Raw genomic sequence first — 16,501 nt, forward strand, 5'->3', positions numbered from 1 at the left:
GTACAGGAGGTATGGGCACAAGGAGGCGTGTGATCAAGGGAGTATGCGCACGACGTGATGTGTGCAAGAGGAGGTGTGTATATGAGGAGGTGTGTGTACAGGAGGTACGGGCACAAGGAGGCGTGTGATCAAGGGAGTGTGTGCAAGGAGGCGTGTGCACAAGGTGATGTGTGCACAAGGAGGTGAGTATATGAGGAGGCGTGTGTACAGGAGGTATGGGCACAAGGAGGCATGTGAACAAGAAAAGTATGCAGATAAGTTCATGGCAACGCTGATCAGAGGGCAACTGAAGCAGAAACACTGCCAACGTCCCCACAGGGAGTACTGAGTAAATGCCCACACATCCCTACAATGGAGGGTGAGGCAGCAGTGAGACATTTTCATTTCTGAGCTCTGTGTCCCAGTGTGGGAACATCTCTAAGATTCTATGGAACAAAGCCAACAAAGTTACCCTGGGTTCCTTACAGTCTGTTATGGCTCCCACCAAATTAATCACTCCACAAAACAATATACTCTATCTTCTACTTCTAATGGCAGATGAAGGCGGAGAGAAAGCTCTGGAAGCATCGGTGCCAAGCTGCACAGCATGGTGAGCTGGGAGTGCACGATGTTGGGAACGTGTGCCCTGACGGGTCACCAGGACAATCCACTGGGACGTGCCTGGCATGATGAAAACGTGGTTTTCAAGGGGATTCCAACTGTGGCAGACTGTATGAGCTGTAGAAAGGTGGCAAGAGCAGGGACGTCCAGTGCCCCTGGCAGACGTGAAGTCTGGTGGCTGCCAGGAGGCAGTGACCTGACCGCCAAGAGCCCTGACCCGAAGCTCTTGGAACAACAGGATGCTCCTGCCCCAGCATCGTCACTGCCGGGCCCCACCTGACCCTGGGATTGCCACCCGCCTCTGCTGGCCGACGGTGGGGCCCGCATCTCTGACCTCTGTGTGCTCCCTCCCTGGGTGGCGGGCACTGTCGAAGCCTTCTCAGCTCATTTACTCTCATAAAGACTAGGAGGCAGGGAGGGTCACTGTTATCTCGACTACACAGCTGGGGAAACCCAGAAGCAGTGGTAAGAAGGCACTCAGCCAGCAAGTGGCCCCTGTGCTGCCTGCCTCTTGCCCTCATTACTGGGGACGTCACAATGGCAGGCTGGAGGCCAGATGACCACTAATGTCACAGCCCAAGGCTCCACATCTACACTGTGGTCCTAAGCAGGCCAGACCCTCCCTTCTCCCACTCCTCCTCTTGTGTATGGAAGCAGAGCGAGGGACGTCTCCATTTCTCAAAGACGTGTTTCCGCAGAGTGTGACAAGCCTGACCCAGGCTCAGGAGAACAGGAAGAAGAGAGAGAGAGATGCAGAGACAGGGGCCCGAGGGAGGCTGTCGGCGGAAGGGCTGTGCCCCCTGCCTCCCCAGCTACCCCTTGGTGGGTGGGAGCAGGCCCGTAAGATGGGTGGGGTGTGGAGGGGAGATTCCAAGTTGGTCTCAGCCTTCCTGACCTGCCCCTGGTGGTGGTGGTGCCCTGTGATGTTTTCTGGGACATCACCTGTCCGCCACGAGCCCCTAGGCAATTCGTCACCTGGGAAGCGGTTCCTGGCTCCTAGAAGGGGAGGGGGAGGGGCTGGGGTGGGTCAGTGCCCAGTGGAACACACACCTTCCCAGCACCAGCACTTATGTGCCCATGCTTGGGGTCTTCACCGTCCCCGGGACCTGGCTGGCCACCTGTACCCTGATGAGCACAGGCGCCCCCCTCTGGGCACTCCCACAGGCCCAGGGGAAATCAGACTCTGCCTTCAGTTGACAATACTCGGCTTGTCACACTCTGCGGAAACACGTCTTTGAGAAATGGAGACGTCCCTCGCTTTGCTTCCATACACAAGAGGAGGAGTGGGAGAAGGGAGGGTCTGGCCTGCTTAGGACCACAGTGTAGATGTGGAGCCTTGGGCTGTGACATTAGTGGTCTAGCCTTTAGAACATCCCACTCTCCTCATCCCCGTTCCAAAGAAGAGCAAACAGAGGCCCAGGGACCCAAGGTCATTAGAACGATGTCTGTCTGGATGCAAATCAGGCAGCTCTACTCTGCTTCACCCACAAAGGCTCCGAGAAGCCCCAGACTTCCCGGACCAAGAATGCACCAAGGAGGAGCAGCAACCCCGGGGTCACAGAGGCAGGTGTCACCAGCCACGCTCCTGAAGCCTGCAGCCCTCGGCCCAGCTGGGAGCGAGCAGCTCCCTCCACACCAACAGCTGGGGCAGGCCGCTGCTGTCCGCTCCCCACCTCCACCTTTCCGATGCCCACACCCCGCAGGGCCCCTACCTTGTGGGTGAGGCTTGGAGCATTCTCCTCATCCTCTGAGCTCCTCTGCTCTTCCTCCGATGTGAGGTCCTCTCTGGGGGCCACCGCCGAGATGGGGCAGACTTTGTAGGGCTCCGTGTAGGCACTGGATCAGAGCAGGAGAAGGGTTAGTGGTTCTTGTCCAGCAGAGGCAAGCCCAGGGGCCTCAGTGAGTACTGGGCAGGCAAAGCTCCGTGATCTCCACGGGTACCAAAAATGAGCAGGACCCAGGCATAGACCTCGCTCCCCCCCAGCAACCCCACCCCACCCTGCCTGCCACCTTTTACTGCCTTCAAAGCACCAGCCTCTTGCTGCCCCAGTGCCTTTACACATGCTAAGACAGACACACCTCTCTATCAGATTCAAGACAGGCTATAGTGGTGAGGGGAGGTCCAAATAATGAGGGTGACAGACGAGCACTCTCACTGGAGGTCTGGGGTCTGACCGAGAGCAGCATCAGCTCTCAAGTAGCTGCGTTCTCGGGACCTGAACAAGGGATGCGACACGTGGCTGGCTGAGCACCAAGCTGCAAGTTCTAGCCTGTAATACTAGTCTCGCCATCAGCATGGACCAGACAAGAGCCAGCATCGGTCCCTACTCTGACCACGCGGGCGGTATGAGGGAATGAGGCCCCGTCTCGCCGTCCTGGCAGCTGCTTCGAGAGTCACAGCTTATGCAGCCATGATAAGCTCATCTCCCAGGAACTGAGACAATTCTGAAGGCACTGCTGGTAGTTAACACGGGCATTCAGTGCATACATACTAACTGCGTTATGAGGATGTGGGGCTGGCCAGCGGGTAGAGCACAGGAGAAGAGAGCAGGTGCACCCTTGTCCTCCCCATGAACAATTCAGGCACAAGCACAAACCGAGCCCCACAGCAGAGGCCCTGGCCCTATCACCACAGCCTCCTCAGCCACACAGTGCGGCGATTTCTGTCTGCAGTGGGATCTGGCCCTCTCCTGTTTGAGGACCTTCGACAGATCCCTCCTAGCATTAGCAACATGGCCCCAGACCACTTTTCACAAAACGCTTCTTCATTCTCAAAATCCAGGAACCCGTGGCAGGCACTTGGCACGGTGGTTAAACGGCCACTTGGAATGCTCACGCCCTGTAGGGCAGTGCCCGAGTGCGGAGTCTCAGCTCCACTTCTGACTCTGGCCTCCTGGGAGGAAAGCAGCGCACCTGGGAAGCAGGAGTGATGGTGGCTCCAGCACGCGGGTCCTTCCTACCCACGTGGAAGATCTTTTATTTATTTTTTTTAAGATTTACCCATTTATATTTGAAAGGCAGAGTTACAAAGAGGCAGAGAGCGAGAAAACGAGAGATCTTCCTTCTGCTGGTCCACTCCCCAAATGGCTGCAAAGGCCATAGCTGGGCTGATCTGAATCCAGGAGCCTGGAGCTTCCTCCAAGTCTCTCATGCGGGTGCAAGGGCCCAAGGGCTTGGGCTATCTTCTACTGCTTTCCCAGGCCACAGCAGAGAGCTGGATAGGAGACTCAAACCAGTGTCCATATGGGATGCCAGCACTACAGACGGTGGCTCTACCCACTATGCCATAGCACCAGCCCATGTGGGAGATCATGACTGAGTTCCAGGCTCCTGGCTTTGGCTGGTCCAACCCCGTGGTTTATATGGACATTTGGGGAGCAAACTAGCAGATGGAAGAGTTCTCTCTGCTTTTCAGATAAATTTAAATAAAAAAAAAATCCAGGCACCTGATTTTACAAAGTTCTTATCCTGCTTATCCTGCTCTCTGGGAATGCCAGGTAACTCTGGAATGATGGAGAGATGGGAAAAGAGAAGGAACACCCACTTCCGGGACTGGTTGGGCTACTGCCCTTGCTTGGGCCTTGGCCCAGGTAGAGGGATGACAGGGGAAGAGAAACGGAGCCTTAGGTGACAGCGAAGCCAGGGGCCCATCCTGGACTCCTTCTCAACCCCTACAGGAGCCAGCCCCATTCATCCCATTTCCAGAACACCTGAAGCCTGAGCGACGCCTCACTTGCTCTGCAGAGCTCAGGGCTGCTCAGCAAACTGACTGCACAGATCAGTCTCACGGAGCCCCAGTGTCCCTCCCTTCGGAATCACGGCACCAGTGCAATCCCCTGTCCAGCAGGGAGGGAAGGAGCAGAGCCCAGTGCTCCCTCCGAGGGCAGCTGACACCGTAGGCCCTGAAGCGGCCAGCTGCACTGTCTCGGACAGCGGGCAACCGTGAGCAATGGGGCCGTGAGCCATGCCCTGGCCCCTCCTCCTCATTCAGGAAAAGGTGTGTCTCAGGCCTCTCCTAGGATGAGCGGTGGGGGAGGAAGGAATGTCCAGCCAGGCCCCCCAGGCAGCAAGCCAGAAACCTGCGCGTCTCCTTGCACAGTTGCAGCTTGAGCGTGAAGCCCCTCCCAAATTTACCTTTTGGTATTTCCAGCTCCACTCACATCTCCATCATGGCCTCTGGCCCAGGCCACCCTGAGCCTGGATGGCTGTGACTGCTTCTTCCTGCTTCTCCCCTCCCATCCTGGCTGGCCTCCCACCTGTTCTCCAGACAAGGCCAGGATGACCTTACTCAAGTCCACTATGACCCTGTGGCCCCCTTGCTGAGCCTCAACAGCTCAGCCCTGGGCAAGGCTCGGTGCGGCCCAGGGAGGGGGAAGGTGGGCATCCTTGGCTTCTGCTGTGACTTTCTCCGGTGCCAGGTGCTACTGGGTGTCACGGCACCAGACTGCGGGTTCTGCCTCAAGTCAAGCAGGGAGTGGCTGCCGCTGAGCAGAGCTGTGGGTGGCACTGAGGACGGAGCTCACGGAAGCCAATTTCCCAAAGGTGGAGGGGCTGGCTCAAGGCCACATGCCAAATCTGGGCCAATGCACGCTGCCTCTGAAGAAGCCTCTCCTCATGCTTGGTTCCATTTTAAACACTTGGAAACTGAGGCACCGCAGGTTCTGTGAGTACACGGATGCATGGAACTGGGGCTTGGGTTGTAAAGGCAAACGTGAACATTGGATTCCTGTGTGTTGTTATCTGATTTTCAGAACGGTGCTCCTGTTCATGAGCTGGGCTGCCAGCGCTCACTTTCTGGTTGGTCCCTGTTGAACCTCCCAACAGGAGGAACAGCAGGAACTAATGCACGGGGCAGCTGGAAAAGTCTCTGAGTTAATATGTAAGACACTCAGAGCTGGGGCCGGTGCTTTGGCACAGCGGGTTAAGTCTCCGTCTGCGACGCTGGTATCCCATATGGGTGCCAGTTTGTGTCCTGGCTGCTCTTCCTCTGATCCAGCTCTCTGCTATGACCGGGGAAACCAGTGGAAGATGGCCCAGGTACTTGGGCCCCCGCACCAGTGTGGGAGACCCGGAAGAAGCTCCTGGCTTTGGAATGGCCCAGCTCCTGCCTTTGGTGCCATCTGGGGAGTGAACCAGAGGATGGAATACCTTTCTCTTTGTCTCTCCCTCTGTCTGTCTGTAAATCTACCTCTAAAATAAATAATTAAATCTTTGAAAAAAAGAGCAGGGCCCACACTGCCCGACTCAGCGCTGGCTGCTTTCATTATTAGCCTCCTTTCCTCCTCTGTCCTTGCAGTCTGGGCACTTCCTGGCCGGGGCCACTCCATCAGCACCAGCTCAGGCCTGGCTGCCTACAGTTGCACTATATTTTCCTACTGTTTTCTCTACATCAACTTATATTTCTAAAATGTTTATTTATTTATTTGGCAAGCAGAGAAGAGAGGGAGAGAGGGAGAGAGGAAGTGAGGAAGAGAGGGAGAGAGAGAGAGATCTTCCATCCACTGGGTCACTCCTCAGATGGCTGCAATGCTGGGGCTGGTCCAGGATGAAGCCAGAAGTCCAGAACTCCATCTGGGTCTCCCACGTGGGTGGCAGGGGCCCAAGCACTTGGGCCATCCTCCACTGCTTTCTCAGATGCACTAGCAGGGAGCTGGATGGGAAGCGGAGCAGCTGGTATTGGGGCTCCAATGCTGGTGCCACAAGCAGTAGCTTAACCCGCTGGACCACAACACTGGCCCCTCAATCAACTCATTTTTAACATTTGCTAGCTACTCTGATGTGTCCTGAGTAAAAAGACCTGTGAAGCCATAGTTCTGTGTTCTTCTATCACTTTTAAATTAGTAAACTTTAACAACACGGTGCACTAAGTTATCTTGCTCACAATCGAAAATAAACAGGCCTCCCGGAGGTAAACCTGCTTAACTCTGACCCCCCTGTCACCTACCTGACTCAACCCAACCTCGACTATGGTCAGAAGCGTGCCCCATGAGGATGGCTCTCCTCTCATTATATTAGTTTCTGGCTTCTGTTTTCTAGAAAGATCACTGAAATGGAATTCAGGAGGCAAGGTGTCAGATGATAATTTATTGCACTGTACTGTTGAGGGTCTGTGAGCCCGACAAATGTGGAGAAACCACCAATGAAAACATGCTTTCAGGGGCAGGTGCATGCCTACCGGGTAGGTGCTCGTGTCCCGCCGCTGAGCGCCGGCTCCTGAGGCCAGCTCCCAGCTAATGTGCAGCAATATGGCACACAGCAGTGACGGCTCAAGTACCTGGCTTTCTGCTACCCATGTGGGAACCCAGGATTGGGTCCCCAGCTCTCAGCTTCACCCACTCGCTGTTTTGGACATCTGAGTAGTGAACCAGTAGATGGGTGCATTCTTTTTTGCCCTCTCACGCTCTCTGCCTCTCAAAAATGAACAAGTAAAATGTTTTCACTGCATAAAAGAGCAAATTCAATGCCTCTGCACATCCAATGACAAAGTCGTAGTAACAAACCCTGTCTTCGAAGAAGAAGGCAGGGTTAAATAAACCAAAATGTTGATAGTTGAGACCCCACTGGCTGTACTCACAGGTCCTTGGTAGTAGCTACCAGGTTGACCTTCAAATTCAGGGTAAAGAAACACCTCTGAGAAATTGTTTAACGACTTCTTCCCAAATGCTCTGACAGCACCTCTCTCCTGGTGGTAATCACCCCTTCCTTGGGAAAACACACCGGGAATACTTAAATACCACACCCAGCTCCCCAGTCTGCCGACATGAACCTCCGAGCTGGGTCCTTTGCTTCGTGTGGTCTAAGGAAGGCCACACGGAGCACAGCATTTAGCTATCTGGTGCCTGTTTTTTCATTCATTGCAAAAAATTCATTAGGAGCCTTTGTGTTTCAGGCTGCACTGGGGACAACATCCTGAGTGAACTGACACTTTGTTCTAAGGCCTCAACAGTGAAAACGCTTATAACACGATAACTAAGTGAGGTATTGTCTCCGGATGGATTTTTTGAGCCTACCAATATTTCACATTTGAGAAAGCCCCCTAACCCTACCACCTATCCACCCACTCATGTAGCCATTTACACACTCATTCATCTACTCACCTGACAATCTACCTACCCAGCCAATCAGATGTCCATTCCTGAATCCACTCACCCACCCACCCACCTACCCACCCAATCACCCACCCAATCAGATGTCCATTCCTGAATCCACTCACCCACCCACCTACCCACCCGTCTACTCATTCATCCACACAATCACCCACCCACTCACGTGTTCATTCACACATCTGTTGTCCATTCATATGTCTGCTCATCCACGCACCCATGAGACCATCCCACCTAGTCACTCACTCATCCAGTCACACATTCACCATCCATGTACTCACTCATCTGCTCACCCATCTGAGCATCCTTCCATCCGTCAGCTATCCATCCGTCCACCTACCTGCCTCTCTATCATTCTATCCACGCACTGCCTCACTCACGAATTCATCCAACAGGGATTAGCACCTAACACATGGAGGAGTCAAAGATCACTAAAGCACCTGTGGCTTCAAAAAAGGTCAACAGTCCAGAGCATTCATTAAGAAGGTAGGCTCCAGGGCTGCCGCTATGGCATGGCGGGTAAAGCCACCACCTGCGGTGCTGGCACCCTCATATGGGCGCTGGTTAGAGTCCCAGCTGCTCCACTTCCGATCCAGCTCTCTGCTATGGGCCTGGGAAAGCAAAGGATGGCCCAAGTGCTTGGGCCCCTGCACCCATGTGGGAGACCCTGAAGAAGCTACTGGATCCTGGCTTCAGTTGGCCCAGCTCTGGCCACTACAGCCATTTGGGGACTGAACCAGAGGATGGAAGACCTCCGCCTATGCCTCTGTCTCTCAGTAATTCTGCCTTTCAAATAAATAATTAGAATAAATAAATCTTTAATAAAAATGCAGACAAGACCATCCTACCAGCAGCCCCGGCTGGTGCTGAGGGTGGCTTAGGACCTATAGAGAGGCCCCCACTTTATAGTGCCTTACATGTCCAGGCTCCTTCACACCTGTTTCTTTGCTGGAGTCTCATAGTTGCCCAACACCCAGCACTCATGTCTTCCCAAGCCCCAAACCAAGACCCAGGATCTGAAACCTTGATGGATAAGGAATGAGGATGGACATCTGGAAAACACGATGTAGAAGCCAAAAGAATGGAATTTGGGGGCATGATTTCAACAGTTTCAAGGACCAGCTGACTGTCGGTCCTTGAATGGGGGCTCTCAGGGAATCCTGGGCATATTACAGGGGTAACATGGGCCCAGTACTCAAGAAATTCATCTAGGGAATTACACGGTGGGGAGAGCTGTCAAATGGGCCGAAGCGTCAGTACTGTCAGTTCAGTGACCGAGTGGCCTTGAACTTTGTCATCGGATAGAGGAAGGCCACTGTGCGACCTTAGGCAAGTCATTCAACCTCTCTATTTCTTCTCTGTAGAGTGGGGATGACCAAGAAGCTTCATCATGGCACTCAACGAGAACACGATGGTGAAAGTGGCCACTGCCTGGTACGGAGCAGATCCTTTCTGGCCAGCCCAGAAGAGCCTGCGGCAGGACCAAGTTCTAACTCCCCAGACTACTCTCCACCAGAGCTGTGTTCTCCCTGAGCTCACTGGGCTTTCAAGGGAACAGAAAGCAAAGCTGCCCAGAACTTGTTACCTTAAATGACCCTCCCAGGGAGCCGGTCCTTTGCAGCAGCCTAGAGTCGTAAAAAGACAAGTGCCTCCTTGCGGGAGAAGAGCTCCATACAACCCGACCCGCGCTGTCCAACGGTGACCGTGAAATTCCACCCTCTGTAACACTCGCTGGGAGCCATCGCCACAAACACAGCCAAAAAGGCTCAGCAAGCTCATTTACAAAGGAACACACTTCCCCTGGGAGGGGGCTGTGGGGCTGGGCTCTCTGGGAGCTGGAAAGTCTGAGATGGAGGAAACTGACCAGCGGCTAGGGCCATCTCCATCCGCAGAGCTGCTGAAGCGCCTGGCGGTGCTCAGAGCTGAGGGCTGAGCACAGAATCAGGGGCTCTTGAGCCCGCAGATGCTCACTCCTGCACCATGCCCACTCCCCACCTTGCAGGCCTTCCCAGGTGGTTCCTTCCACACGGACCCCTCCTGTGTTCCACTTCCTCAAAGGGACCCTGTGATCCAGATGGACGCAGATAGGATCAGGAACCTCTGATGACAAGGCACAGAGGAAATCTGACATGATGAAAAGAGGCCAGGAGGATGGGGAGCACTGGGCTCCCCACCAACCCCCTGCATGACCAACCTCGCCACCAGCTGGCAGGTCTCAGTCGCCACACCTGTGAATTGGGGCTGGACTGCTGGGTCCCAGCACGGGACACCCAGGGATGTGAAACCACGCGCTGAGAGCAGACTCCACGTGTGCCATGGCCTGGGGGCTGGGCTCTGAGCAAGGCTCCACGTCACTTGTCTTGGAGGGAACACATCACATACCCGGGGTCAGCCAGGGGATAGCCTTGTAATGATTCCCAGAAACAGCATTGAAGGGGAGGCTTTTTTTTTTTTTTTTTAAATTCAATTTCCATTTCCCACTAAGCAAAAACAAAAGTCCATCCTCGCCCTCCGACCTGTGACATCTCCCTGCCCTTCTCTTTACAAGGATTTTTTCTTTCTGTAACAGCTTTAATGAGATAGGATGTGCAATTCAGTGGTTTTCAGTACACAGAGTTGTGCAACCATCACAACTATTTTAGAACGTTCTCCTCACCCCAGAAAGAAACCCGTACCCTTTTGCAGTCACTCAGTAGCCCTCCCAGGCCCCAAGCTCCTAGCAAACATTCATCGACTTGCTCTTTCCGCGGATTTGCTTACTCTGGACATCACAAAAATGCAACCTTACAATATGAGGCCTTTTCTGTCTCTCAGCACAGCGTGTTCACGGTTTACCTGTGTTGTAGCTTGAGTAACTCGTTCCTTTCTCATGGCTGAGTAACATTCCACTGCGTGGACAGATCATATTCTATCCCTCCCTCCGGTGAGGGGTACTTATGGTTTGTTATGAATTATGCTGCTGTGGACACTGGTATCATGTGCTTATGTGTACGTGTTTTCATTTCTCTCGGGCAGGCACCGAGGCATGGGACCGCTGAGTCACAGGGTCAGTCTCTGCGGAACGATCTGGTCCAAAGCGGTGCGTCATTTTACATTTCCACGAGCAGTGCCTGCGGCTGCCAGTTTCTCCAGATCCTTGCCAATACTTGTGATTGTTGGTCTTTTTTCTCTTAGCCACGCTAGTAGGTTTGAAGTGGTTTTACAGGGATTTTCAAAGGACTGTGTTTGCCTGGATTCCAGTTCCACCTCCTCCCACCCCGAGCAAATGCTGCCATTTTTTCCTAGCCAAAGAGAAACAGATTGTGACTAAGAAGGTTTTAGTTCTCAGCTCATCAAGTGTGGTTCACAGGTCCAGGGGGATAAAGAAAACCCAAAATTTTTACATCTTCAGAAGCCTCGTAAAGTGACAGACGAACATAAGCAGAGGACATGCAATACGACTTCCGAAGCCCTCCTGCCCACAGGAACAGAGGAGGCTCCGGCTCCAGCTTCAGCAGCTGGCGCCTGCCCCTGGAACAACTCCAGGCAGGGTCGTGGGCGACATGGGCCTGGCCTAAATAGCGCCGTGGACCCTAACATTCTGGAGTCCCTGGGGCCGCGGGAGAGGGTTGTGGTAAAAGGTACATTGTTTTGTTTTGTTTTTTTAATTTTTTTTTTTTTTTGACAGGCAGAGTGGATAGTGAGAGAGAGAGACAGAGAGAAAGGTCTTCCTTTTTGCTGTTGGTTCACCCTCCAATGGCCGCTGCGGCCGGCGCATCTTGCTGATCCGAAGCCAGGAGCCAGGTGCTTCTCCTGGTCTCCCATGGGGTGCAGGGCCCAAGCACTTGGGCCATCCTCCACTGCCTTCCTGGGCCATAGCAGAGAGCTGGCCTGGAAGAGGGGCAACCAGGATAGAATCCGGCGCCCCAACCGGGACTAGAACCCGGTGTGCCAGCGCCGCAGGGTGGAGGATTAGCCTGTTAAGCCACGGCGCCGGCCTAAAGGAACGGTTTTGACACTTCTCTGCCCAATGGCCCTGAGTAAGTTCCTTGACCTCCACGGCTCAGTTTTGTGATCTGAAAGTAGGAAAGTTTAAGGGTCTCTGAAGGTGCTTCCTGCCACGAAGCCTGTGGTTCTATATCCAAAACTGAGGGCTTTGTTCCAGTGAGTCCTGCCACCTCTGTGGCAGCCCCAGCCCTGCTGCACGGCCCGTGCTCACAGCTGCACTGTCCCATTTCTGTCACCGATTCTTCTGGAATTCCCACCTCCTCTCTTCTCTATCTGCTCAGCACTGCCCTCCGCCCCGGCCAAGGTCTAACCCAAATGCCACCTCTTCTAAGAAGCCCTCTCCATTTCTCTGCTAGAAGGGCTCCTGGCACATTCTGTGACCGATATCTGTGCTTCTTGGAAGGCGTTCTGTGTCCTGAGTGGCACACAGTAGGTGCCCCAGAAACACATGGTGAGCAACTGTCCCCTCCCGTTTTCTCCTGCCTACCCCAGCTACCTGGGCCTGCTTCTGTGTCCACACACACGACACAGAGCTTGACAGGCTCAGAGGTGCTCGGCACCACGGACTTCCTTCCTGAGTAGGCCATCCCAGTTTCACCCTGAGTCCGGCTGGGAGTTCAGTGGGGGCTGAAGGACTGGGGATGCAACTGCTTCACTTTCCTTGTTTGCAAGTTGGGCTGCACAGCCAGGGGTGGGTCCTGGGCACTGACCCCTAGCCAAACAGGAGGAAGTGCAGGCATGTCTTTCTCCTGGGATCTCTGCTCTGGGGTTGGAGCAACCCTGACCACAGGGGAAGCAGGAAGGGTGGGGGAGCCACTGCTCTGGCCTTGGGCAGCCAAGGATTCACAAAGGAGGCTCAACTTTACACACCACGCCAGAGGCTGCCAGGGCTGCGAGCAGGCTAGCTCGTGGTTCCCAAGTGTGGTGATCTGCAACCCAATCCCCTTCTCCCACCCCTCCCTTCAGCAGGGACACAGCAGTCAACAACGGCCGCAGGGGTGGCACTAGCAGAGAGTGACCGCAACGGTATTCCCAAGTCCTTACTACATGCCGGGTGCTCTGTGACTCCCCCAGCCCTTGTGTCAGGGAGGTGTAACAGCCTTCCCTTCCAGATGGACAAGCAGGAGGTGCAGGCTGGAGAAGTTCAGAGCTGGGATCTGAACACAGCTTCAGGCCCACCCTTTTCCTGCCGGCCTGCACCATTCTACCAGCAGCAGTGGACAATTACCGGGCACTGTGCTGAGCGTGCCCCAGGAACTACCCCGTGTGATCCTTTGACCACTGTCCCTGTTTTCCAGCGGGGAAATGAGGTTCAGTGACGTGCCCGAGGTCACTCATTCTGTTGCTCCCTTCCATCAACCTCTCAGACACAACCACAGCGGGCGACTACAGCCAGACGCCCTCATCAGAGGCGCCTGCTCCTGTGGCCCCCTGTTGTCTCCTCCGTGTGGGTAGTGTGAGGGCAAAGATGACTTGGGTAGGCCTGGAATTAGGTGAGAGGTGTCAGAACACAAGGGGGCATCCACGGAGCAACTGGTGTGAAGAAGGCAGGTGGATGAAGATCCTCCTACCATACAATCGACGCAAGAGCCACGTGTGGCCAGAGTGGGACGCCTGGATGGGAACCTGTCACCCAGGGCCAGAGAGACGCACACACTGAGCTGAGACCCAGAGGCAGGGGCTGCACGCTTGGACCCAGACACCCAGTAACACACACACACTCCGGTCACAGTAGCCAGGTGGGGAATGCCCAACTCCATTCACCTCCTTTAGTTCCAAGGAAATGCCATTCTTTGCCAAGCAGCTGTAAGATCCTATAAATCCACCCTGCGCCTGGAGGAAGGGCCCACATCTGATTCCCCTGTGCCCAGGGCCCATGCTCCTCTGGCTGTTCTAGGTCCAGCTCAAACCTCACCTCCTACTCCAGGAAGCCTTCCCTGACCGCTAGCTAAGCTGACGAAGCATGAGCTGTAGACTCCACACTTGCAGGGGTGGGTCTCTCTTGAAATCCAATAGATTAACTTATTTTCTTAGTTGTACATCCTTTTCTATTTATTTATTTATTTATTTATTTATTTATTTATTTATTTAGAGAGGCAGAGACAGATAGGCAGGTATACAGTGATCTCATCTGCTGGTTTGCTCCCTAAATGCTCACAGTGGGCAGGGAGCAGAAGCTGGGAGCCAAGAACTCAATCCAAGCCTCCTATGTTTGTGACAGGAACTCAGTCACTGGAGCCATCACCACGGCCTCCCGGGGTCTGCGTCAGCAGGAAGCTCGCGTCAGGAGCTGAGCTGGGACCAAACCCAGGCCCTCTGACTCCCCAGACCGCATGAGCTCCTGAACCTGCCGGCTGCGGCCCTGCCCCCACTCCAGGCTCAGGTTCCCAGAGGCAGCCCTCACTGGTTGTGATCTTCACTTTTCAAAAACAGACCTTCTTTCTTCCTGGAGCTCCTCCTTGCCAACCCTCAGTGTTTAACTTGCAAAGCCCTCTGCACCCAGCAGGTGCTCAATAAAACCTTCTGGCTTTAACGCGGCAGAGGGCAGGGCCACTAGCCCTTCTGCACGGGGGACAGACACAGATACAGGACTTGCCAAATCAACACACCTGAGAGACCTGCCCCACCGCCTCCTGCTGCGGCAACCCACCAGGGACAGAGCAGCGGGGACCTGGTCAGCTGACACAGGCCTCCGCGCTGTGACCTGGTCAGCTGACACAGGCCTCCGCGTGGACTTATCCGTGCCTAGTGCTGGGGATGCAGAGGTGAACGAGCCCCCGCATCTGCCCTGGAGCCACTCGCAGCCTAGAGGGAGAGCGGACAGCCAAACCCAAGCCAGGGTACTACGGGCCGCAGGAAAGCAGCCCACACAAGGGTCCTGAGCCCATGCACATGTCTGGGAAGGACTCAGCTGAGTCTGCAGGTGAGCAGGACTACAGTCTAAGACAAGGGCACTGGGTGGGTGGTGGGCATTCCCAGGGAAGCTTAGACCAGGGCACAGGCTGGAGGGTGTCACTGTTGCTTACAGGGGAGCCATGAACTTCAGTTGTGAAGTAAGGAGGGCAAGGAGAGGTTAGGGAGGCAGCAGGGGTCTGTGGGGCAGGGCTAAGGCCACTGTGCAGCCCGGGGGTAACTGGCCATGGGTGAAAGGCCTCAGCCCGGGAAAGGACTGCACCATCGTGCTCCCTGGAGCCTAGAACCTCGGCCACTTTGTGAAGCAGGGACCAGAGGGGACATGCAGGAGGTGGGGAGAGGGGAGACGAGGCAGACCGTGGCTCAGGCTGGGGATGGCAAGGCGCAAGTTCAGGCCTCCGAATGGGATAAAGAGGAAGGTGGTGGGAACAACCACTATCCCCACTTCACAGAGTGGAAGGCTGAGGCTATCAGGAACTGGTAGCCTGCTGGGGCAACACAGCTGAGCAAGTGGCAGACCCCAGATTTAAATTCAGGTCTGCCACCTCCACAAATCACATCTGTTTTTCCTAAAAGGTGAGACTGGGCACATAAAAATGACTATGACAGTGCCTGGCACCCGGCAGGGCCTCGGGGGAACAGGTACCCCCTCTCCAGTTCCTCTCAAGCCTTAAAGCACAGTCTTGCCCCCCCCCCCCAGTGTTACTAACACAGAGCCCACGTTTTACGTCATCTCCATCTTCATGCACTGCTTAGGAAACACCTTTGTGCTCCAGTGAGGCTGAACCGTGACCCCCAGGCTCACAGGGCTGGCCAGGGCTGGTCTGTCCTCGTGGCACCTCGCGTCTCCCGGCAGGGCGATGGGCCTGTGAGGATGGCCAGCCGTACTGGGCGCTGCTTAGGGCTATGGCGGGGCGAGTGGCCCACAGGGGAGGCACTGGAGGCAGAGCAGACGTCCACAGCTCCCGGAGCTTTCTCAGTGGACAGGGCAGCTGTCCTGGGGCTCTCAGAGGCATTCAGGGTGGGGTAATCTTGGAGGGAGGAGGTGCGGGCAGGGGCAGGGCTGCCTGGAAGTGGGACTTCTCCCTTCCACAACAACAAAAAGCCTCGTCCTTCGGGTGGGAAGAGGGGCACCCGCCCTTGGCCCCGCAGAGCCACACACGTCTTCAGGGCTCAGGGTGGCCGGCAGGGCCACTGGCTCCCCCCTCCACCCACCTCCCAGGCCTTGTCCTGCATTTCCTGTAAACACCGACACTTCCTCCCTGGGGAGGGCCTGGCAGTGCTGGGGCCCCACCCACGGCTGACAGACCCAGTACACAATGGCTGGCCTGGGGCTCCGGCTGGCCGCTCCACACCCCAGGCCTTCCCAGTATCCAGAGGAAAACCACCCTCAGCTGGAACCAAACAGCTGTTGCCCCCATGCCACAGAGGGGCAAAATGAGGCCGGGGGCGGGGGGAAGGGAGGGGTTGCTGCAGGCTGCACAGGAAGCGCAGCTCCTGGCTGCCGCACGTGGAGCCCTGACAACAGGACAGTGGTTAGCAGCACAGACTCTGGAGCCTGCCCATGTGGGTTTCCAACACAGGGCTCTGCCAATGATTTATGCAACCCCGGGAAGCTGCGTGCGCCTTGGTTTTCCCATCTGTAAAATGGAGAGGAAGACAGCCCTGATCTCACAGGGATGTCTCGAGGATTCAGTGAGGTGACAGATACAAAGCACCTGGAACACACACAGGATGTGCTATTACTCCTGGTCTTCAATGTTTACTGGACTCCACCAAAAGCAGACTCAGGCCTCCAGGCTACACAGACCACATCCAGTCCACGCCTTCCACACAAACCAGAGTCTCACCAGTGATGAACAGCTCGGGGGCTTCCTGTGAGTCCCAGCTCAGGGCTC

At 55.2% G+C, this 16,501-nt stretch overlaps 1 protein-coding gene across 1 annotated transcript in view; it reads right to left on the minus strand.

Annotated features, from left to right (window-relative positions):
• The window catches only part of FGD5 (FYVE, RhoGEF and PH domain containing 5), a 112,511-nt gene that overhangs the window by 59,987 nt on the left and 36,023 nt on the right, over positions 1-16,501 (minus strand). Inside the window, exon 3 of the mRNA XM_062200513.1 lies at positions 2,313-2,436. Coding sequence (XP_062056497.1) covers positions 2,313-2,436 — 124 coding nt within the window. The remainder of the gene's footprint in view (positions 1-2,312; positions 2,437-16,501) is intronic.

Source organism: Lepus europaeus, chromosome 9 (assembly GCF_033115175.1).
Source record: "Lepus europaeus isolate LE1 chromosome 9, mLepTim1.pri, whole genome shotgun sequence".
In the NCBI taxonomy this organism is placed as follows: Eukaryota; Metazoa; Chordata; class Mammalia; order Lagomorpha; family Leporidae; genus Lepus; species Lepus europaeus.